General features: G+C 44.1%; 1 protein-coding gene across 9 annotated transcripts in view; it reads left to right on the forward strand.

Annotated features, from left to right (window-relative positions):
• The window catches only part of STAMBPL1 (STAM binding protein like 1), a 49,267-nt gene extending 25,368 nt beyond the window's left edge, over positions 1–23,899 (forward strand). For 5 of the 9 annotated variants that reach the window (XM_073878954.1, XM_025850978.2, XM_025850979.2 and 2 more), the window contains exons 3-11: positions 2,536–2,753; positions 6,101–6,176; positions 8,123–8,218; positions 10,275–10,635; positions 11,732–11,856; positions 13,896–14,033; positions 18,034–18,146; positions 19,174–19,273; positions 20,020–23,899. In XM_073878954.1, coding sequence (XP_073735055.1) covers positions 2,536–2,753; positions 6,101–6,176; positions 8,123–8,218; positions 10,275–10,635; positions 11,732–11,856; positions 13,896–14,033; positions 18,034–18,146; positions 19,174–19,273; positions 20,020–20,076 — 1,284 coding nt within the window. In that variant the 3' untranslated portion in view covers positions 20,077–23,899. The other 4 variants (XR_012374289.1, XR_012374290.1, XR_003204237.2 and 1 more) reach the window with 4 other exon arrangements.
• Positions 23,900–24,182: the final 283 nt, after the last annotated feature.

The following is a 24,182-nucleotide window of genomic DNA, read 5'->3' on the forward strand; positions in this document are numbered from 1 at the left end:
TCTTTGGAAAAATGTGCTGATTTCCATAGTTTTTTTCCCCAGTCATTTTCTGATGTCATTGACGCCTTCACCTGTGGTCGAATAGCAGCATTTTCCTTGAGGGCTGCTGGGCGCTCTGGGTGAGGGAAGGGCGGGCTGTGGCTGCCATGTCCCGGGCTTCTCCCTTGGACAAGATGGCACACACTCAGGTCTGAGGCTCAGACGTCAACAAGCTTCGATTCCTGCTTCGGAGGAGGGGAGGCCTCCAGCAGCTTCTCAGAAATTAGGAAGTCTTTTCGAAAAGGAGAGGAGCAGCGTGACAGGGTTTGGCTAGAAGGAAGTGTGCCTTCATGTAAGGTGAGGTCACTGAAGCAGGGCTGGGGGTTATGTTCAGGCACACCTCTCCGTTCTCAGAATTCTGGACCAAGGGGAATTGACTGAAGATGCCAAGGTCAAAAATCCAGGGCATGCTTTATTCTTTATCACTTGGCCCTGGAGACAGACTCTGGGAGACTGGTAAGTCTCTTTATCCCTTCCACTCTAAATTGAACTGGCCACCCAGTTGCGGGAAGGATCGCTGGAGACTTCAGCACCAGGAAGCCCAGGCCCTGAGAGCTTCCTCTTGGGAGAAGGAAATGGGGAGGAGAACAGGTTTATGCCTCTCTGGTTGGTTATAAATTTCACCTTTAGAAACAAGAATCAGGGCACCTGGGTGGCTCAGTGGGTTAAGCGTCTGCCTTCGGCTCAAGTCATGATCTCAGGGTCCTGGGATCGAGCCCCGCATCAGGCTCCCTGCTCAGTGGGGAGCCTGCTTCTCCCTCTCCCTCTGCTGTTCCCTCCTGCTCGTGCTCACTCTCTCAAATAAATAAATAAAATCTTTAAAAAAAAAAAAAAAGAAAGAAGAATCGTTCCAGGTCTCTAGGGTTCTCTCTGTTACAAAATTGCCACCACAGTGGACCCCAGGGCATCGGAAGATTCATTGCAGCCTGCCCTGACAGCTTGGATCCGTCATTCATGGCCAGACAAAAACCATTCCACCTGGATTTCTTTTTTAACTTTATACAGACCTTTTAATCAAATGCGCTGCCCTTGACTGACAGAGGCAGACTCGGGGAGCTAAATTTGCTCTGGGCTAATTCCATTCCTGTGGATCAAAGGTTGCTAGAGGGGTTTAAAGCAGCGTTTCTCAAACTGCAGCATGCATCAGTGCCTCTGGGAACACCAGTTGAAACATGGGTTCTTCAAGCCCGCCTCCAGTCTGTAGATGCCAGGGGAGGCCTGTTGAGAATTTGTACTTTTTTTTTTAAACATTGTTTTTTTAAGATTTTATTTATTTATTTGAGAGAGAGAGAGAGAAAGCAGGAACAGGGGGAGGGGCAGAGGGAGAAACAGGCTCCCCGCTGAGCAGGGAGCCAGACACAGGGCTCTATCCCAGGACCCTGGGACCATGACCTGAGCCAGAGGCAGATGCTTAACCGACTGAGCCACCCAGGTGCCCCGGGAATTTGTACTTTTAAGAAACTCCCAGTTGATGCTGATACTGCTGGGGTCAGCAGACTGGTCTGAGCGCCAAAGTCACCTGCTTATTTTGAAAACATTTTTGAAAATAGAGCCAGGATCATTTGCTTACATGTTGTGTGTGGCTGCTTACGCATCGGCAGAGCTAAGTAGTTGTGAGGGGACTCAGGGCCTGCAAAGTCCAGAAGGTTTGCTATACGGCCTTTAACAGAAAAAAATTTGTTGACTTTTTTGCCTTTCTGAAGCGCTGAGCTTTTCATTGAATCATTGAATAATTATCCTGAATGCATACGTTCTGTGTTTTCCCAAATGTGTACGGATACTATTTTTATGAATAAAGTACAAATGTATGTCTTAATATCACTGACTTTTTCTTAGTAATGATTTTCATTATTTTCTCAGTCAGGGACTAATTAACCATGCCTGTTAATGTACTATCATTATTATGTGCAGATCTAAGAGTTTTTTTTATGTTAAGAAGAAATAGGGGGTATCCTTGAAAAGGACTTATTGGTGAGGTTTCATTCACTTGGTGAAGAAACAGGTCCTAAAAGCATCTTATTAAACTGGATACATTGTGGAAGAGAATTGAATCCTTAGAGTAACTTTTGAATGCAGACCATCTCTTGGAGACCCTTCAGAGGAGCATGACGTGAGCCCTCCCCAGACAAGAGTCCACCTGCTGGACTGCTTCACATGAGCCGGAATGGAAGTATCCATGAGGACATAAGGGTCAATGATACTTTACCTAAAATGACCTAAAGCATTTGCATACCCAGGAACTGCCACATAATTGTACCCTGAACCCTAAAGGAGATTTGCCCCCAACACGAAGGTGTGGTTATCCTAGAGATGCATGTCTTCTTGGTGTCTGGCCCATGTGTTTCTGCACAAAGATTGCACTTCTATGGTATCATTAACTCTTAGGAAACGCTTTCCTTAGGGACTGGTGTCGAGTATTTAGTGCAGAAACACACCTGTAATTTCAGTCCTGTTCATTTCTTATTTCTACTCAGGGATTCAATTTTTGCTTTGCAGAAAAAGTTGGCTGCTATGCCTGACCATACGGACGTCTCCCTCAGCCCAGAAGAGCGAGTCCGTGCCCTCAGCAAGCTTGGGTGTAATATTACCGTCACTGAAGACATCACCCCACGCCGCTACTTTAGATCTGGGGTAGAGATGGAGAGAATGGCGTCGGTGTATTTGGAAGAAGGAAATTTGGAAAATGCCTTTGTCCTTTATAACAAATTTATAACGTAAGTCTTTTGTTTGGGAGGTCTTCGAAATGGGAAAATATTTACGTGCTGTGTTAGTGAAATGGTTTGGACTTCAGGAATATTTTCATATTCAGACCAGTTTTGCAATCTTCACAAGCATTAAATGTCCCACGTTTTTAGGTTACCAGGTAATGTATTCAAAGGCATCCCCACACCATCTCTGAGGCTCAGGCATGGAGCGAGCCTCAGGGATGTGAAACAAGTCTCTCAAATAGCCCCGTGTAGTGACATGCATGTGCCTGTGTTTGGCACTCTTCACCAAGAAAATGTCCTGTTTTATGCTGTCCTCCCCCCACAGGAATGTCAGCTTTGTGAGAGCAGGAACCATATTGCAGCTCCATCCACAGCGCCTGGAACAGACCAGCGCCTGGAACAGACCATTAACGGTTTTAAAATTTGACTTGATGGGTTGGGACGGGGCGGTAAGTTGGCAGCTATAGGAAGGATCTGATTCAGGGATATAGAAAGTAGCAGTTTCACATTGTAGTTAGTATTTTTTTAAAGACTTATTTATTGATTTGAGAAAGAGAGAGAGTGGGAGGGGGCAGGGAGAGAGGGAGAGAGAATCTCAAGCAGACTCCCCACTGAGCTTGGAACATGACATGGGGCTTGATCCTAGGATCCTGAGATCATGACCTGAGCTGAAATCAAGACTCGGCCACTTAACCGATGGAGCCACCCAGGCGCCAATAGTTAGTATTTTTTAAAAAGGCAATTTACTGGGGCGCCTGGGTGGCTCCGTCGGCTAAGCATCTGACTTCAGCTCAGGTCATGATCCCAGGGTCCCAGGATCGAGCCCCACATCGGGCTCCCTGCTCAGCGGGGAGTCTGCTTCTCCCTCTGCTTCCCCCCCTGACTCGTTCACATTCTCTCTTTCTCTCAAATAAATAGAATCTATTAAAAAAAGAGGCAATTTATTTAGCTGTGTAATAGTGCTATGTATAAAAGAGCTTCCAAAGTGTTGAGTGAAAGCAGCTACCTGAAACCCATACTTTTAGCTTAATTAAAAGTCACATGATGATTGACTCCCTCGTTCACTTGGGGATTTTTAACCTGAGAACATCTGAGAAGTGGACAGTTGGCAACACTCAGCCTACATGTGGAAACCACTGGTTTCTAGAGAGCTAACAATAAATACGAAATCGGAAGCTGTTGGGTATCACTGATAGCACACATTCTCCAAAAACTTTAATTTCTGAACTCTAGGTCACCAGTTGCTAATATTTCTGTGTTGCCTTCTGCTGGTGTTTTCTTTGCCCACGTTCCTGTGGGGTCATAAGCGTGGTTAAGCGAAAGACCACTGCACTGTCCACATTATCGAGTCACCGGAATGTTGGAGTTCCCTTCTGTCATGAACCACGTGGCAATTCGTAATTCACGTATCCCCTGTGGGCCTCAGTTCCTCATTACAAATGGAAGACGTAGGGGCAGAAATCTCTCTTCTCTCCAAATGGAAGATTTCTCTAAGCTGTCTTCAACTCCAAACATTTGTGACTTTATTCTATTTATAAAGAATAGCTACTATAGGCAACTTACAATTTCTGTAGCCTCTTTAAACCCATAATTTCCTCATTCAAGAAATGAGTTATTTTACCATCCCCATGTCCCCTGTAGGCCACAAGACGAGAGCATGCATGATCTGTAAGCGAGAGGACACCAATTATTATAAGGTATCACGTATTAGTTGATCTTAAATAGTATTTATAGCCCATCATGGTCCATCAAGGAAGGACTTTTCGTTTATTCCGCAAATATTTACTGAACACACATCATGAGCTGGACACTATTCTGGCTGCTAGGGATACATCAGTAAGAAAAAAAGAAACCCAGAATTCCCTGCCCTTGTGAAAGCAAAATCTTCATGTTACGTGGAAGTGATGCATCTGGTTTGGTCTAAGGATTTCCCTTTACCTCTGCTGTGCCTTGTTCCTCAAAAAGGTGATGAAAAATAATGAACTCCTAATTTAGCACCTCCTCATCCACTAGGGATTCTGACTGTCATTTCTCTTAGTTGTGAATTTTCAGTTAAGAGTTTCTGGTATCAGGGCGCCTGGGTGGCTCGGTCAGTGAAGCGTCTGCCTTCAGTCAGGTAACGATCCCAGGGTCCTGGGATCGAGTCCCGTGTTGGGCTCCTCGGCTCCTCCACCCTGTTCTCCCTCTCCCTCTCTCTCACACACACATAAATAAATAAAATCTTTAAAAAAATAATTTTTGATATAGACACATAGGCACCATGGCACTCCTGATTCATCAGTGGTCCTTTGAGTCTTCTTCAACGGTGAGAAGAGATTACATTGATCTTCCTAAACTCTTTTTTTTTTAATTTTTTGTTGTTATGTTAATCACCATACATTACATCATTAGTTTTTGATGTACTGTTCCATGATTCATTGTTTGTGCATAACACCCAGTGCTCCACGCAGAACGTGCCCTCCTTAATACCCATCACCAGGCTAACCCATCCCCCCACCGCCCTCCCCTCTAGAACCCTCAGTTTGTTTCTCAGAGTCCATCGTCTCTCATGGTTCGTCTCCCCCTCCGATTTCCCCCCCTTCATTCTTCCCCTCCTGCTTTCTTCTTCTTTTTTTTTTAAACATATATTGTATTATTTGTTTCAGAAGTACAGGTCTGTGATTCAACAGTCTTGCACATTGCACAGCGCTCACCATAGCACATACCCTCCCCAATGTCTATCACCCAGCCACCCCGTCCCTCCCACCCCCCACCACTCCAATCTTCCTAAACTCTTAACATTTTTACATGATCCTCTGTGTTGCCAGCAGCACACGTGAGTGAGATAGTGCTCTGGCGGATCAAGCACCCAGGACCTGAGAAGGACCAAATTGACACGGTCTCTTAGGGAGCATCCTGACCCTCTTAACCTCAGCGCTCAGTGCACAGAGCTTACTTCCCTGGAATGCCAAAATCAGACTCATGCCAGCCTTTGGTGGAAAGGCTGATGGAAAGAATATAGGTTAAATAATAATGTATTAAGCACGTCCTTTTTGAAAAGGAGTTTCGTTCTTGTATTAGAAACCTTCACTGACGGGGCGCCCGGGTGGCTCAGTCCGTTTAGTGTCTGACTCTTGATTTCAGCTCAGGTGGTGATCTCAGGGTCGTGCGATCAAGCCCCGCACTGGGCTCCACGCTCAGCAGAGTCTACTTCTCTCCCGCTTCTTCTCCCTCTGCCCCTCCCCCTGCTCATGCATGCCCTCTCTCTCTCTTTCTCTCTCAAAATAAATAAATAAAATCTTTAAGAAAAAAAGAAACCATCGCTGAGCTTTTTCTGTCATATAATGCTAAGGATGTGCTTTCTCTTTTCCTAGCTTGTTTGTAGAAAAGCTTCCCGGCCACCGAGATTACCAGCAATGTGCAATCCCAGAAAAGCAGGATATTATGAAGGTATTGTGAGGTCGATTCTCCCCCCGGGGGTCAAATGCTCCACACGTCTCCTCCTCCTTCATCTCATCCTCTGGAGAGTTTGAGCACAGAAAATTCATTCCATTAGCCAAGATATTTCAATTTCTTCTTGGACCTTTAATCAATTGTTCCGGAGCCAGTGTGGGATGTCTAATTGAAACTGGAACGGAGGAGAAAAGAAAAAGATCGAGAATGTGCTCAGTCTCTTTGTGGCGTGAGGAAGGAATTGTTCACTGTTCTTCCCAGGGATTGCAAGAAAGGTGGTCCAATTCCCCGGATTTGTTTGAGAGTCATTTTGGCGGGTCTTGATTCTTCCGTATAGTCCTGAACCTCAGAAGTGTTTGAAAATCAGTGTTGATTATTAAGGTGGCCCCAAAGTTCTAGTTGTTTTCTTGTAGTACCCCGAAAAGCAGGATATTATGAAGGTATTGTGGGGTGCTAGCCTATGGCATAATCAAGTGTTTAAGGGTAAGCGGTGGCTTGAAATAGTCTCAAGGAAAAGGAAGATGGTTGCTGAAAAGTTCTGAATTCACCATCAACCTTGGTGACCGATAGAGCTTCAGGTATTTTTAGAGGAGAATATATATATATATATTTATATTTATATTTATATTTATATATATATATATATCCTTTTAAATAACATTTTTAAAATGTTTCCCACGTATTTGTGTTAAGTAGTGTGGGTTGATCTTATGTGGAGGAATATAAAACGGTATATACAAAGCCATGAAATTTTAAGTAACTCTCCAGAGATGCTTGACCATATAATGGATGACAGGCTCTCTTACCAGCATGTCTGGCCTGAGGCTGCCTGTATGAACTCAGATTGTGCCCAATGGTCATCTACATTTGTAAAAATTTCTATACACACTTACCTGAAGGGGCGCTCACTGCCATGCCTTGTGTAGCCTTTCCACCAAATTCTCTTGTTCATTCAGACTCGGGCTGTTCTGTATGTTCTGCCAAGCTGACTCTTTTGCTCTGATTTAGTTTTATTCTTATTTCTTCTCATAGGAAACCATTCTCCAAAAGTATATACATTTTCTTTGTTTATGCTTGTTGAATAAATGGATGGGTGTGAGGATGGGAGGATGGATGGATGGATGGATGGATGGATGGTTGGTTGGATGGATGGATGGATGGATGGATGGATGGTTGGTTGGTTGGATGGATGGATGGATGGTTGGATGGTTGGATGGATGGATGGATGGATGGATGGATGGTTGGTTGGATGGCAGAAGATTAAGAGAAAAGAAATTTTAGTGGAAGAGCCTGGCCAGAGTCAGATTTGGATTCTAGTCATAATGGGGCCACTAATAGTGGGGGTAGTAGTACTTCTAATCTCTATTAGAAGAAGGGCCTTTGTTCCCTCATCTCTGAAAAGGAAGGTGGTACTTGGACTTAATCAGATTTCCCAGATTTTCTGTCCATTAAGAAGAATCACAGAGAAATTGTTTGAGATCCAGATTCCCCAACCCCTTCTCTAAACATGTTGACTCGGGGGAACTGGGAGGAGGCCTAGGAATCTATTTGTATACAAAGTGCCTCAGCCTCTTTTTTGCAGTCAGGCCTAGCAATCCCTACCTACTGTTTTCTCCAGCATCGCTTCGAACTATGATTTCATAGCATTTGCACACAGTGGAATGTGCAGTTACAAACCCACTGCTTGAAAACGGGGTACCTACCTAGACGGAATGCTTACCTACCCGAGTCGACTGAGGTCTTACGAGAGGGATAATGCTTTCCCTTCCCTATTGAAAATTTGTGTTTTGGAGCCATAGCAAGGAGAGGTTTATATGTCCACCATCATCTTTGGTTACTTGTGTCTTGATTTTCTAATACACATACAAGCTGTTTTTCTTTCTCAGCTGAAAGACTATACTGAGACTCCCACTAATCAATATGTATATATATATTTTTAAAAGAAACTGAAGGAGATTGCATTCCCAAGGACTGATGAATTGAAAAAGGACCTTTTAAAGAAATATAACATAGAATACCAAGAATATTTGCAAAGCAAAGTAAGTTCAATTGGTACATTTATTTCATGACTGTTTTCTGTGCAAATATTTTTTTTAATTTCATGTTCATGTGAGTTTTTCGAATGGCTTGTGCATTTAAATTAAAAATTAAAGACACAGTGATGTAAAACCAATAAAAAATTCATGTTGATATACAGGTTAAGCACTTGCACCAAAGATGTGGTATTTTTATTACCCCACAACATCTAATCATGTGATGCATTAGAAAATAAACTTCCCACAGTGATTTAAATGGAGCTTTTTGACCAACTCTTGCCACTGTAACCTTGAGGCAGATGACTGCTCTTTGGTGATGAACAGAGGCAGTGGGACATAGGGAGAACAGTACATAGTTTCTGATTTATCTTATTACGCAGGCCTTGGAAATGTGAATTCGATTCTTCCATCTTACAGTCAATATTACATTGAGAGGGAATAATAGCTAACCATATGAGTGAAATGTAATCGTATCACCCATGGATGGTGGCTTCTGCATCATTATTACATAAAGAGTGACAATGATAATGATGTCTAAGAGATTGAGTGGCATTAAGAGAAAAAATTGATCTCTAGGACCTCAAGTTCAAAACTCAAACTCTTAATGTCTTTAGCAATGTTATAAAAATCGCTTTGCTTTTTTTGTTGGACTGCGTGTTTATGTGCTTTGAAATTGTCACCTGTGCTGGCTCTCGCTTGAGTTCAGTCTCATGAACGCTGAATGTGGCCCCGGGAACCTCCGGGCCTCCTGTGGGCGTAGCTGGAAGTCAGGGTTGAGTGCGGCGTTTTGACCAAGGGACAGAGGGAATGTTGAAATCCGAACGTCCCCTCAAGTGCGGCTATGGATGATTTGGATTTGACTTGAACTGTGTTAGATGAGAAGGCTCTTGGAGGTTCAGACAAAGCAACCGCAAAGGAGAGAAAGGCCCAGGCCAGTCTTCCTTCCCATCAGCAGCGTGGTCGTCGCCTCAGGGTCTCCCAGGGAGGGACAGCCTGGTCTGCCTTTGATGACACCAATTAGGTCCCAGTGGGCAACAGTGTCCCGAAGTACATGTCACCGAGAAATCCGTGTGGAGATAGAGTGGCAGCCTTTATGCCTAGGAGAGATGGACATGCCCATCAGTAAGCCCTTGCTATAGGCAGCATGGGCATCATCGGGAACTTGTTCGAAATGCAGACTCTCAGGCCACCCCCCACTCCTGCTGAGGTGGAATCAGCCCTTCTGACGAGACCCTGGGGGATTCGTGCGCACCCCCAAACTGCTGCCGTAAGCTGTGTCCCCCACCCCGCCCCTCCCAAGGTGACTTTTAATCAAAACCATTTGAGGAGCTTATTAAAGATTTACATTCTCTGACCTAATAATGCCTGGATTTTTTTTTTTTTTTAAGACTGGGGAGCCTGGGAATCTTCATTTTAACAAAATTCCTGGCTCGTCCTGATGGAGATGATCGGACCCCATTTTGAGAACCGTTTCCTAGGGCTTCCCCCTTCTCCCTAAAGTTCCAGCAGTCTGAGCTCTAGAGTCCAAGGCAAGAGGTTCTAGGGCAACACCGGCCAACAGAACTTCCTCCCATGGTGGAAATGTTCCGTGGGGGAAGCTGCCAGCCACGTGATACCTAAAAGGTGGCTGGCAGGACTGCGGACCTCAATGTCTAATGTCGTTCGACTTGAATCAATGTAAACTTAAGTAGCCCACAGGGCTGGCGGCTACTGCATTGGCCAGTGAGGTCTAGAGTGAGAGAACCATCCCCGAGATATTTCGCTCCGGTTATCGGTGAGGCAGGCCACGCCGCCAACCGGGTGACCTTGATTTGCTAATACGCTTCTAACGCGCAGGGGCATGGAGGGGACGTGACTGTCACGGCCTGCCCCCGGTAACATAATGAGTGGACATGGAGCTGCCGCCTTGATCAGACTAAGGGGCTCTTGCCGTGGTGGTTTCTTATTTCCCTCGCCGTCACCTGCGTGTCCCTGCGTGCGCACCGCAGCGTCTGTGTCTCTGTCCTTGGCGAGCCGGGAAGTTAAGTGTCTAATCCCAGTTGGCTGGCGCCTTTTCCAGAACAAACACAAGGCGGAAATTCTCAAACAACTGGAGCATCAGAGCCTGATCGAGGCCGAAAGGAAGCGGGTGGCTCGGATGCGCCAGCAGCAGCTGGAGTCGGAGCAGTTCCTATTTTTCGAAGACCAGCTCAAGAAGCAGGAATTAGCCCGGGGTCAGGTGCGAAGCCAGGAAACGCCGGCGCTGGCGGAGCAGATCGACGGGAGCGCTTTGTCCTGCTTGTCCGCGCCGCGGAACAGTGCCCTGCTGAATGTGTTCGCAGACCAGCCTCCTAAGAGCGAGACGGCCCCTGATGCCAAGCACTCTCCTCCCGTAAACCGGGCTTCCAAGCCCGCGGCCGCTCTGAGCGCCGCCGTGCACAGTAAGTGATGGGCGGCCTCCGGGCCAGGCCCGGCCTTGCTTCTGACCGAGCCTCCTTTCCGCGATGGCTGGGACGGGGCTCCTCTTCCCATTATCCGCGGTGGTGGCGCGGCGGCAGGGTGTGCTGTGAATTTCAGTGTCGTGCGGCTTTCCCGCGGCGGTAACCTAACGTTCAGCAGCACGATTTAACCGCCCCCCCCCCGGCCCGCCCCCGTAGAGCAGCAACCCTCTGATAAACGGGCCCTATGTGGTCATGCGGCCAGAGATTTGAAAAGAGAATTCCGAGCATTTTTTTTTTCTTTCCTGTATTTTCACCAAGAAACACCTGAATCTTAAAGGTGGCCACTTAAACACTGGAAAGAAGATGCCGAGAAAATGGTTGGCACAGACCTCGGCTTAAAACGTCAGTGTTTCACCTTTTCCTGCCCCAGGAGGGTCTTGCGCACACAGGTAGTCAACCTCCAGGTGGATTATGTGCTTCTGCTGCCCACAGTTAGGGCTGCGCGGGGGCGGCTGCATCCCCGCTGACAAGGTCCCAAATCCAAAGGCAGACCCTGTCGGATGGCGTCTTGTTTCCATTTATTTTAAAAAGAGTTGTGGTAGGCAACCGCTTTATAAATTACCCCATTGCGAATTATTCCTGAAAACAGTACTCTTATTTAACCATTACCAACTTCCATAAAGACATAAAGTAACATGTGGAAGACATAGTGAAGAGCATCTATCCTACGGTCTGTGAGATACATGCTCTGCAGCCTCAGCACTTAGCAGTGCACTTGCTTTGTGCCGCAAAACAAAACAAAAACAAAACCCTCACACATACGTGTAAACAGTTGATCTAAGGTGTAAAGGTGTTAAAGTGCTGGTGCCTCCCCCCCCCCTTGTTCATGAAACAATTTATAAGCAAAGAGGAATTTTACCTTCCTTCTCGTTGATGCTTACTGTCAAAGAGTTTTAAAAAAAATACAGAAAGTGGAGCACCTGAAAATTTCATCGTTTATGTTTCGATGGCCCTGCAGTTGCTTGCCAAAAACAGCTCTGACGGATGGGATGTAAGATTTGTTTCTTTAGCTTGTTCTGCCTTTCCTGTTTCTTAGATTTAGTGGTCGAAGGACTGCGGTGTGTAGTTTTACCAAGAGACCTTTGCCACAGATTTCTGCTTCTGGCAGAATCTAACACACTCAGAGGAATAGAAACCTGTGGAATACTCTGTGGAAAACTGGTATGCCCTTTGTTTCATATCTTTCTGCCCACGATACATTCAGTCATCGTGACTTTCTCGTCATAAGCAGAACAGAATAAACGCATCCTAAGAGTTGCAAAAATTATGAGGTTATCTTTACCTAGATTAATGAACACAAAACCACTGTCATTATTCGTGGAATGGTCCTTCCAGGAAATGGGTTGTAAAATTTTAGGGATACCGTAAAAGCTTGTTGTAAAGAATAAATCAAACCACATGCTAAACCTTTGTTTAGAAAAATGACAGATCAGTGCTCGCTTCGGCAGCACATATAGAAAAATGACAGATCAGGGGTGCCCGGGGGGCTCAGTCGGTTGAGCATCCAACTCTTGGTTTCAGCTCAGTTTATGATCTCCGGGTCGTAAGATCGAGCCCCGAGTCCGGCTCCGTGCTGAGTGCGGAGTCTTCTTGAGAGTCTCTCTCTCTCCCTCTGCCCATCCCCACCTGCTCTCTCTCTCTGTCAAATAAATAAATAAAATTAAAAAAAAGGAAAAATGATGGATTATAGGTCTCCAGATTTCCAAAGCCATCTAGTTTTCTAAATCAGATTTCTATTGCAATTGTTAGTTTCCCATATATTTATCTAATGAACTCCCTGTTCTGATCCGAGGCAAGTGTCATCTCACCACCATTTTGCAGATCCATATGGAATAAAACTAGGGTTCCGTTGTTGTTGTTGTTGTTTTAGTTGCACACAGTAGTTTCAACAAGCTGAAATCTTACGGCACAGGTCCTATTTACGTATGGAAGATTTTACCAGAAATATGTGATGAAACACAATGTCAAAATAGAAGGAGGACCACAGAGAGAAGATGCGTTTAATTTGCTAGTTGCAAGAAGGATAAATAATGTCTTATGGGAGGTGCCCTTTATAGTGTCACTTGGGTCCAGGGGCATTTTCCACCCTAAACATTTAGCTTGGGAACTGTTGCTTAATCAAATACGTTCTATTCAGCACACATTGTCCCCACTGTATTCCCGTTCTGCATCTTCATGTGTCCTCCAGGAGAGAGGAAGCACAGGTGACCAACACAGGAGTGTGACCCACCCTGTGCTCCCCTCAGCCACCTTGTTTGTCCTTCAGGGGCAATGTGCTCTGGATGCTTCCTCAAGACCATATGTGGTACCTAGTTTGATTGATTGATGGAGTCATTCATTCATTCTTCACTCATTCCTTCATTTGTTCCTTCACCCGACGGACATGTACTGAGTACCTAGATGTGCCAGGCACTGCGCTTGGTGTTGGCATTCTGTAGCCTCCAACAGCCATAGTCTTTTCTCACATGATGCCTCTGAAGAACCAGCCAGATGACTAATTCTCAGTGGGGCAGGAAAGCCCTCAGACCAGAGAGAAGGGGGTGTTTGTGGAGGGCAGACAGTCCCTCCCAGCACCAGCATCTCTTCCCTGAGCATCCTATCACTTCTTCTCAGCCCCCTTCCTTCAACTCTTCCCTTGACCTGAAGGGAGTAATGTGTTTTTCCTTTTTCGTTTTCTAAATGCAAACCCAAAACATCACCTCAGTTATGGAAAATCTCAGTGAGTTCCCCCGGTGGCAGGAGGAAATTTAGGTCTGGATGTGAAATGAAGTATGATTAATAAAATAAAAGCGAGACCATCAACCTCCACAAACCTTAGAAATGTCCCTCAGTAAAGCCACAAAACCATTGAACTAGTATCTCCCCCTCCAAATAAGCCTGCTGCTATTTTGTTCGGATTTTTTTCCCCTGTAAATGTAGTATATCAAGACATTATTTATTAACTGAACGATCATGGACCAGCCCGGGATGCGAACTCCCATTTGTTACACATTTTCTGTTGTGAAAAGAGGTTTTGAGGTCCAGAGAGGTACTCCTCAGCTTTTTGGCAAATTATCTACTTTTAAGTGTGAGGCTTTGATTTTGAGGATGCGGGTGGTGGGGCACTCTCTAGTCTTACAGCAAAACATTGTACTTCCAGCTCAGGCTGTGGGTTTTTTTCTCCCAGATGCTTGTTATTCTTTTTGCTGATTGTTTTTTAGACACATAATGAGTTTACTATCACCCATGTAATTGTGCCAAAGCAGTCTGCAGGGCCGGACTACTGTGATGTGGAGAATGTGGAAGAATTATTCAGCATTCAGGACCAACATGGCCTCCTCACACTGGGATGGATCCACGTACGTGTGACCTTTGGCTTTCAGTGTATTTTCCATGGGGTGCTGTTTTCCTCCTTGAGGAAATTTAGCTTCCTTTAAACCGTTTCTTCTTGATTTTTTTCAGGTGGAATAAATGTCATCATATTAAAGCATTCTCTTCAATGTTAGGCCATGTCTAAATCTGTCAGATCTGGATTTGGACAGAGTTATATTAGGCTTTTTTTTCTTACCATCCAATGTTGAAAGAGAGAGAAACATTTGGAAATTGGGTGACTTGCTTTGATGATTTTACATAGTCTAATGGAGACCTAGTCAGATTTTTAACTAATTCGATGAGACCATTATTAATGTTCTCTTTCTCTTTGCCATGGGTCAAAAGTAGATTGTTTTAAGAAAATTTCTGAAAATGTTTCTTTGAAACAGATGTTTTTATATATCAAACAGGAACCATACATTCTTCCGCATCTCCCCTACAGGCCAAGGAGGAATTTATCACTGTACAAACAGCTATGGTGGGGCCAAAAATTTTGGGTTCCAACATCCACTGGGCCATCGTAGGAGCGAGAAAAGGCTTGGCATGAATTAAAAGACATGAGTTTAAATCTCAGTTCTGCTAAAACTTCCTTACAGGAATGTTGGTAAATCATGTAAACAACCTGGGCATCAGCTTTATCATCCATAGCACAGATGTCATAATAATTGACTTCCTGCAGTGGTCCATAGTAAATGAGATAATGCCAGTGAATTTCGTGACACATTTTTCTAGGAACTCAAAAAATGGTAGCCATTGGTTTTGGTGATGATGCTCTACTTTTCCTGTCCATGGTTTAATCTGTCTGGGGGACATTTTTCCATTCAGGCTTAGATACATGTGGACCTGGGGTAGGGACAAGTCATCCCACTATCATGGGATGATGCCCAAGATTTTGAGAGAGAATGTGGAAGAATTCAAGAGCCCTTGAAGAGAGACTAGTGGCCATTTTTCATTTTACTTGCTTTATAAGGATGCAGTAAGGAGGGGCAGGACACACACTTAGATGGCCCCGTCCCTCCCCGCACACAAAATCGGCAAGAGCTTTGGTGTTACATAATTTCAGAGGTAGAAGAGACTTTAGTCCCAGCTCTACCTAAGTTCCTTTTTTTTAAGATTTTATTTATTTATTTGCGAGAGAGGGAGAGAGCATGAGCAGGAAGAGGGGCAGAGGGAGAGGGAGAAGCAGGCTCCCCGCTGAGCAGGGAGCCCAACATGGGGCTCCATCCCAGGACCCTGAGATCATGACCTGAGCCGAGGGCAGACGCTGAACCGACTGAGCCACCCAGGCACCCCCTCCGCCTAGGTTCCTATGTGTTCTTCGTCACTTCCTTGCTTCCAGGTGCCGCACTGAGCAGCTGGGGCTAATGAGTGCCCTCCTCCCTCCCTCACTGGATTTGTGTGAGCCGTAAACAAGACATCAAGAGTGAAAGCCCTTTGAAAAATATAAACCACCTCTCAAACGCAAGAAATGATTTATGATGAAGAGTTGGCAAAACTTTCCATATGTCTATTTGTTTTACTTAACAGTAAGTAATGTGCCTTAGTGGGTGCTTAGAAATTGCTGAATTTTAAAAGCGCTCTTTAGTTTAATGTGATTTTCTGTAACAGGAATGTATTTTAAAGCAAAATAAATTGTAGCAAAGAAATTATAACACAAACTGAGAAAGAATGACGGTCCATTATATTATACTTACACCGAAGAGTCGATGTTAGTTTATCTTATAAAACATTTCCCAAATTAAAAACAGGTTTTCCCTTTATGACCTGTGTATATAATATATGCACTAGTGAAGTTAAGTCATTTAGATGATGAATTTGGCAAAATTTTAGAATTCCAGGATTTTGCTTTCTGTTTATTTCACCATGGCAAATCATTTTGGTTCAATGCAAACCCTAAAACATTGTATTTCTAAATTTTAATGGTTGCAAATGACATTTTGTGATTTTTTTTTTTATCGAATAATAGTAGCAACACATTCCAGAGCTAGCTTTTTTCAGATGTAAGCTAGTCTTAGGAAAGAAGGGCTGAATCAGAATCAAATAGGGCTAGGTTCGCATGTGGACTTAGCTTAACTGGCTCCCCGCACATCGGCATTATTTCCTCTTGTGCTTAGCTCAGTCTTCTCATCTGTGAAGTGGACATGGTAATAGCACTTTTCTGATGTTGTTGTAGGAGTTGAATGAGGTAATGCGTGGGAGCTGATTCGCTCAGTGCCTAAGCGAATGGAATCTGCAGCCATCGTCATCATCATGGTCCTGGCCATGGTCATGGTCATTTTTATTTCTATCGAGGGGGTGAGGTGGGAGCGCCATTCTCCCATGGAAGAGCTATTATTATCTGAGTGGCGGTGATTCCTCCTGGCAGAAATGTGCATTCAGTCTGCAAATAAATGGACAGGCAGAGTGATTTGTCTCTTTGACAGTCTGCTTGCTGCCTCCACAGCGTTGGAGTCCCACTGAGCAATCCGTACTTTCTCACCGAGGCATAGACGGTTCTATGCCGTAACAGAAGGTTTGCATTGAATCAGATGAACAGGCAGTCAGACCCTCCTGCTCATACTCTCACTAAAGCTTTGGGTTTTAAAAGGTAGGATAATTTCCAGTCCTTAGTTGACCTACATCTTTGAGACCAAGACCAAGAGTTACTTTTTCCTCACAGAATACGTAACTTCTGTAAATAGATATCAACAACTTTTATTTTCATTCTGTTAAATCTGCTAGATAAAGTGGAAATGAGTTGTAATATCTTGCATTTCTTTAGCAGACCATAGTTAAGTGTAAGGGCATGAAGCCATGCCCTTTAGTTAATAATGACGATATTGGGGCACCTGGGTGGCTCAGTCGGTTAAGCGTCCAACTCTTGGTTTCGGCTCAGGTCACGATCTCAGCGTCATGAGATCGAGCCCCACATGGGGCTGTATGCTCAGCGGGGAGTCTGCTTGAGATTCTCTCTTCCTTCTCCCCCTGCTCCCTTCAAAGAAAAAAACAAAAAACAATGATGATATTAAAATAACAACAGCAATAACACAGGGAATGATTTTGATTCCTTTCTGTGCGAGGCACTTTTCTAAGAATTTTACATGGATTGTCTCATTTAATTCTAATGTAGCAACCCCATGAAGAAAATGATTACTCTCCTTATTTTATAGCTGATGAAATGGGCATGAGGGGGTTAATCTTAGTGTCATACAGCCAGTGAGCAATGGGCCCAGGACCCAGACAGTGCATGCTGGGGACCTTGGTTTCATGCTTAAAGTGGTCACATTCCTTTTTCAAGGGTAACTGGGGTTGACTATGAATTTTAAAATCATGCTGGGTGCATGTATTTTTCATATTCAAGTGTGAACCTCTGATCTGTCTCTCGTAAACACAAGCTTGTATATAGCCAAAAACCTGGAAGATACATCTTTCGATTCATAATCTCCCATTCCTTCTCATCATATGGGTATTTACTCACTGTGGAAGATGAGTCCCAAACGCCTCCAACAACCCGGAGAATTCTGTCCTCCCATTTGTAGGGAATGATGATCCACGAAAGGACACACAGCGCAATGTGGTAAATTCATTGAAAGCATTCCTTTCGTGTCCATGGTTTTGTATAAAGTATCTCTGTGTTTCCAATCACAGCTGTGTTCCTGACCAGCTGTGTGACCACGGGCAAGTTACTTAAAGGAACCTCGGGATCCTGTGTGTGAAACTGAGATGCTAATAGAAGCATCCCCTAGCTGCGTTGTGATGAGAACAGTTCTGTTTGTTCTAATAAGCAGAAAGTACATGAACACTTCCAAGAGCCTCTTCTCAAAGTCGTGGTTATTCCCAAGGTGCATGAGGGGAAGGATTATGTCAGCGACACATTTTTTTAAAATCCTGATTTGATTAATGACGGTAAAAAAGAAAAAGCCAATTACAAGAGATTTCTCTGCAAATGGGCTGTGGCCTCGGCTAAGACAACTCCTCCAATAAGATCGTCCTCTTTTCTGTCCATAGACACACCCGACCCAAACTGCATTCTTGTCCAGTGTTGATCTTCACACTCACTGTTCCTATCAGCTCATGCTGCCAGAGGCTATTGCCATTGTTTGTTCACCAAAGCATAAAGAGTAAGTGTACCTGTGGGCGGGGTCCGAGTGAGGCGTTGTCCGGGGCTGCTGGGTTCAAGTGCGTCCACGTGGCAGGTGGTGGCTCTTGGATAGGCAGGCACCCGGTGCCCTTGGGAAGCGGAGATTGGTGCCAGCCAGCTCCCCTTTCCCTATAGCTCAGCAGTCTTTTGGTTTTTAAGGTCCTTTCGTAGTAGAATTACTGGTTCTCTTTACTTAGTGAGCATGATCTCCACGTGGATAAACTGGATGTTGCATCAGTTTGCCTTTTGAGATCGTGATTCTCCTGTTGTAAGAAAATTTCTAGCCTTAGCTTAATGACCTCCAAAGCCTTTCTAGGTTTGGGAGACAATGACTGTGAGAGAGTGATTATGAGCAGAAGAGTCAGACTTTGAGTGGAATCCTGCCCCCAGCCTCAAATGGTGTGTGGCTAGCCGGATGCCTGACCACCATGAGCCTCAGTCTCTTTATCTCTGGCACCACCCGTCGGGATCGATGTGAAGAAGCTGATGTGTAGAAAGGGCTTAGCGTAGTGTCTGGCCCCACAGTTAGCACTTGACAAATATTTGCTGTTTCTTTAAACAGTGTCTGTGTTATTAGAGAAAGTAGAAATATCTTCCACCTGTGATTTCCTCCCACGGGGCCTCCATTTTCCATTCTAGTCTCACAGGACAGTTCAGCTGCCCCTCTTCCCCATTGCAGCCCAGCAGGTGCGTGGAGTTCGCCTTGGCGCCTCGGGAGTTTCTCTGCTCTGGGCCAGTGGTTGCAAAATTGGTTTAAAAGATCACTATGGGAAAAAGAAAAAAAAAAAAAAGATCACTATGGAGAGCGCCTGGGTGGCTCAGTCGGTTAAGCGTCGGACTCTTGATTTCAGCTCAGGGTCATGAGATCGAACCCTGCGTCGAGCTCCTCACTGAGCGTGGAGTCTGCTTAAGATTCCCTCTGCCCCCCCTCCCCGCCCCCCACCTGCTCGCTCCGGAAAGCCAAATGGTCTTTAACTTCTATTCCCTTTGTTTCCACCCTGAAACAGCACCGGCATTTTCAGGCTCACCAACGCTGGCATGCTCGAGGTTTCTGCTTGTAAAAAGAAGGGTTTCCATCCACACACCAAGGACCCCAGGCTGTTCAGTGTGAGTAGACTGCGCTGGCTATGTTTTTTTTTTTTTTTTTACAGAGACTTATTTTTCACCTCTTCCTTTTTTCCTTTCTCCTTGAAGGAGAGAAACAGTAACAGTGTAATATGGGAAAAAACACTGAAGTGCTTAGTTTGGGGCTTTCTTATCCTGAAAATTGATCAAGCTTTGTAGTTACTTCTGATTTCTTTGCACGATCATTTTATTTACAAGAGAATACCAGTGTTTCTATAGCCCAGCTGATTGTGCATAAAGTTACCTTTCCATTTCTAAATGTTTCTGTGTGATACTTAAGGAGATGCAGTTTTCCTCAGACTCCAAGTAAGCAGACAATGAAAGAAAATGATATTTAGTGTCTCGTGAATTCCTTCTGTCCGATGTGGCCAGGTTAATTTTTTCATAACAGTACACTGAAAACTGTAAGCATACTTCTTGATTAGCTAGTGTAGCCCCAGAGAAACACTATTTGACTACCTTTTTTCTTTCTAACTGCTTGCCTGGTGGTTCTCTGGTGGTAACGTCAGAGAAACATTGTTTTGAAGTTAGAATCTACGTAAAATGACAATTACTTGGCAACCTCTATACGTGTGTTTCGGTTGGAAATGAATAAATACGATTCTCTTTGTTCTGATTGGAAACCTTTTCAAAATTAGGAACGTTTTTAAGCTAAGAAATTCATATTCCCTTTCTGCAGAGAACCAGGGTAAACATTACGATGTAAAACCAATTTTTTTCTCACCTAGATATGCAAACATGTGTTGGTAAAAGACATAAAAATAACCATGCTGGATCTAAGGTGATGTGTTCCGAAGATTAGCACCGTCGACCCCAGACACCTACCCATGGACGTGCGGTTGCGGATTTTCTTAAGACGTTTCCTGAAGTGACTGATATTTTGTATTTATACATTTTAGATCAGAAAGTTTGATATTTATTGTTCTTGCCCATTTTGAAGTTTCCTTTTCGGGGTGCTCTGTCTCCGGAGAAGTCACAGTTGGGTTACATCAATAGCTATGAATGCACCCAGATACTACAACCGCACCATAAATAATGCTGCAAACAACAACATGTCCGGTGTTCGTAGAGGTCTCCGCGCGTGTTTTCAGAGCTTCCCATGCTTCGCTGTATTTTTTTTTTTCCTCGTTCCTATTAAAGGTCATTCCAAACAAGAGATGCTGAGTACCAGGGGGTCTCCCAGACAGGCCGTCTGTTTCTGCCATGCTTTCCTGTGGTCGAAAATGAGCAGTTTCCCCGTGTGAGAAGAAACGTGGCTGTAGACGGTAGAGCGGTCTTGCGTCCAATGTCAAGCTCAGAAATACGTCTGCAGCGGATCCTAGTGGAGGATACCAGAATAGCGAGCTTCTACTCAGGGAAGGGTACCAGAGGGCGTGGGATTAGCAGACGATTCATTAACTTGACTGAGAGGACTAAAAGCAGAGACGCTTGAGAGAAGAATGAAAAAAGACTCAGATGAAAGTGTACAGCTTGTTCCCGTGAAAGTTAATACGGGTGACGGGGAGAAGAAATGAAGTGTAGGAAATAACTGATCATTCTCAGCCTGAGAGAATAAGAAAATAATTTGGAAAGTGTGCTTGCAATTAAAAGCACCTCTCTATATATCAAGGCACAGGGACCTGGAAGAAAAATACCTTTAAGCTGAATAAGGTGACATAAATACAGCATTATGGTTTTACCGAGGCTTGGATTGGGATTTGTGACTGGGTATCTAGATAATAAAAGCATTTACCTGGGTCAAAAGACAGTGATTAAATAGAAGGAAGGGGAGGTTTGTGGAGACAGAATGTGACTGTATTCAGAGGTAAAACGTTTAAAGGGGCAATTAAGGGGCGCCTGGGTGGCTCAGTCGTTAAGCGTCTTGCCTTCAGCTCGGGTCATGGTCCCAGGGTCCTGGGATCGAACCCCGCATCGGGCTCCCCACTCCGCGGGAAGCCTGCTTCTCCCTCTCCCACTCCCCCTGCTTGTGTTCCCTCTCTCGCTGTGTCTCTCTCTGTCAGATAAATAAATAAAATCTTTAAAAATAAAAATAAAAATAAATAAAATAAAAAATAAAGGGGCAGTTAAGGAAAAATGAGGCCACTAGAGGGCGCTAATCCAATCTGACTGGGGTCCTTAAGTGGAGAAGATGCAGACGCAGAGAGAAGAAGACCCCGAGAGGACTCAGGGAAAAAGCAGCCCTCTCTACAAGGAAAGATGCTTCCAAAGAAACCAGACCTGTCCACACCTTGATCCCAGACCTCCAGCCTCCAGAACCGTGAGAAAATAAATTTCCACGTCGTTTGAACCACTCAATCTGTGGTATTTTATTATGGCAATCCAGCAAACTCATAAAGTACCTAATAAATAGTTACTGAGGTTGTTTTCTTTTTTTCTCTCGCGGACGGAATTGGAAATGACTTTCTTTGTTGTCGTGCAAAATTGCTCTCTTCTCCAGGGACCTTGTCAATTATAGAAGAGCAAGGCAGGTTTCTGTGGGTTATTCTCAGCTCCTGAAGGTGCTCTTGGATTCTTCTGAGAAGTGTTTTGTTTGCAGAACAATTGGCATTATATTCAAGATGCAGTGTCAGTGAAGGCCATATCCCGGGGCTGGTTCCATATGTCCCCCCAATTCATCCCACGCTGCAGACACACAGGTCATGCCGGAGACTGTGTTATTTACAGCTGCTTAGACTGAGACTGAGGTTTTTTTTGGGGGGGGGGAACCAGCCACAGTGACCCCAACACGTGGAAAGCAGATGTTTGTCACCTGGCACGTCTTATAGAATTATGTAGCGAGAGAACGTTTTATGTGAAGAGGATGCTTGAGAAATGTCACGTGTTGGGTACTGATCAAGGAAAAGAGGAAAACATTCAGCTCCTTGTTCTTGGAATTTAGTGTGTTATTTGTCACGAAGACAACAAATAAGCCAAAAAACTCTCCTCTGTTCCTTTAAGAAATGTGTTTCCTTTTCTAGCGTCTTGGCTCTTCATGAGGCAAGAATGTCTTTTCCTTGGGGACAGTTGACAAAAACATTAGTGGATGTGAGTCATCATACTGATGTCCGAGAAGACTCTTTTTTTAGTTATCAAAAGGCACGTCTTCTTTTGGATTGTTTTGACAAAAATACCACAGACTGGGTGGTTTAAACAACAGACATTTATTTCTCTCAGTTCTGGAGACCCGAAGTCTGAGGGAATGCCGGCACGTTTGGGTTCAGAGCTCATCTGTCTCCAGTGTCTTCTTATAAGGACACTAAAGTCCCATCATCAGGGCTCCACCCTCCTGACTCAGCCACCCCCTCACACCATCACACTGGGTATTCGATTTCAACATACGGATGTGGGGGCGCGGGAGGGAGGTACAAACATTCAGTCCATAGCAAGGCAAGTGCCAAAAAGCTAATGTTTTATCCATTTGCCTTTTTTTTTTTTTTTTGGAAACGCTGTACATCTGAAATCCCATAATTACATTAAGAAGAACCATTCATGAGAATGTGAATAGCTGTTATTCTGTTCCCTGTAATCTGGTGTTCAAATGCCTTCAAACAGATTTACGGAATTAAGAAGATAGTTGTCAGTTGATTAAGTCATGCTAGGTATTAGTTTCCAAGAACAAATTTCTCTAAAAGAAAGGGTTGTGTTTTTTTTTAAATTAAAGCAATATATCTTATATTAAAGTTTTATACTTATGCTTTTAATCTTATAATATTTTTATAATTAAAAGAATTTAGTAAAATCCGTATTCCTGTGTAAGAATGATCAGAGAGAAGCTAGAGAAATGGAAAAGATGACAAAAATCCAGGGGAGAGAACATTACTTAGAAAGGAAACTAGCCAGAATTCAGCGTGCAGCTGGGGCAGTGTGGAGAATGAGGGAGAGAAAACAGAGTAACGGGGAAGGACCCTGGGGGAGGGTGGGTAGGATGAGTGTTGTAGACTGCCGTACCGAGCTTGCTTGAAGTAAATACCTTGGGCATTATCTAAACCAAAAGACACTCTAAAACCAGGGAGATAATTTTTCCCCTCCACCAGGGAGGATTACCTACACAGCCACATTTACTCAAGTTTAAAAATCTTCCGTGCAGTTATTCCAAGAGAGAAGTGCATGGACAGACCGGTCAAAAAATAAGTTTCACAGGGTTTTCGCTCACTAAAAGGCTGATGGACAAGACAGACAAAACAAAAGAACTAGAAGACATTTGCTCTATTCCTGAGTTCAGGCAAGGTTTTCTCACTTCCAGAAATGAGGCGTATGAATTACTGATTTCGCAGGTTCCTTGCAGCAATAAAATGTTGTACTTATTGAAGTTTTTTTTGCAAGGCAATACACTATATTTGTTTCCTGTTTTTAAAAAACTATCTGTTGAGGTAAAATTCATGTGACGTAAAACTAACCATTTTAAAGTGAACAATTCAGTGACACTCAGTACATATGTAATATCGTGCGACGGTAATATCTGACTGGTTCTGAAACGTTGCCGTCACTCCGAAGTGAAACTCCTCACCCGCTAAGCTATTCCCCCCCCATTTCTTTCCCTCTGGCTTCTGGCAACCACTGACTTGCATTGTCTTTATAAATTTATCTATTCTGGAGATTTCATATAATTGAAATCATGCAATGTGTGAACTTTTGTGTCTGGTTTCTTTTACCTTAACACTGTGAAGGTTCATCACGTTGTACCATGTATCAGTACTTCGTTCCTTTTTAATGTCTGACTAATATTCCACTGAATGGGTATGTCACAATTTGTTCGTCCATTCATCCAGTGATGGATGTTTGGAATATGTCCCCCCTTTGGGCTATTGTGACGAGTGCTTCTATGAACATGTGTGTAGATGTACTTTTTGAGTATCTGTTTTCGCTGTTTGGGGGTATATACACAGGAGTAGAATGGCAGGGTCATATAGTA

This window comes from Callorhinus ursinus, unplaced genomic scaffold (assembly GCF_003265705.2).
Source record: "Callorhinus ursinus isolate GAN/ISIS: 27379988/994484 unplaced genomic scaffold, GSC_fseal_2.0 scaffold32, whole genome shotgun sequence".
Classification (NCBI taxonomy): Eukaryota; Metazoa; Chordata; class Mammalia; order Carnivora; family Otariidae; genus Callorhinus; species Callorhinus ursinus.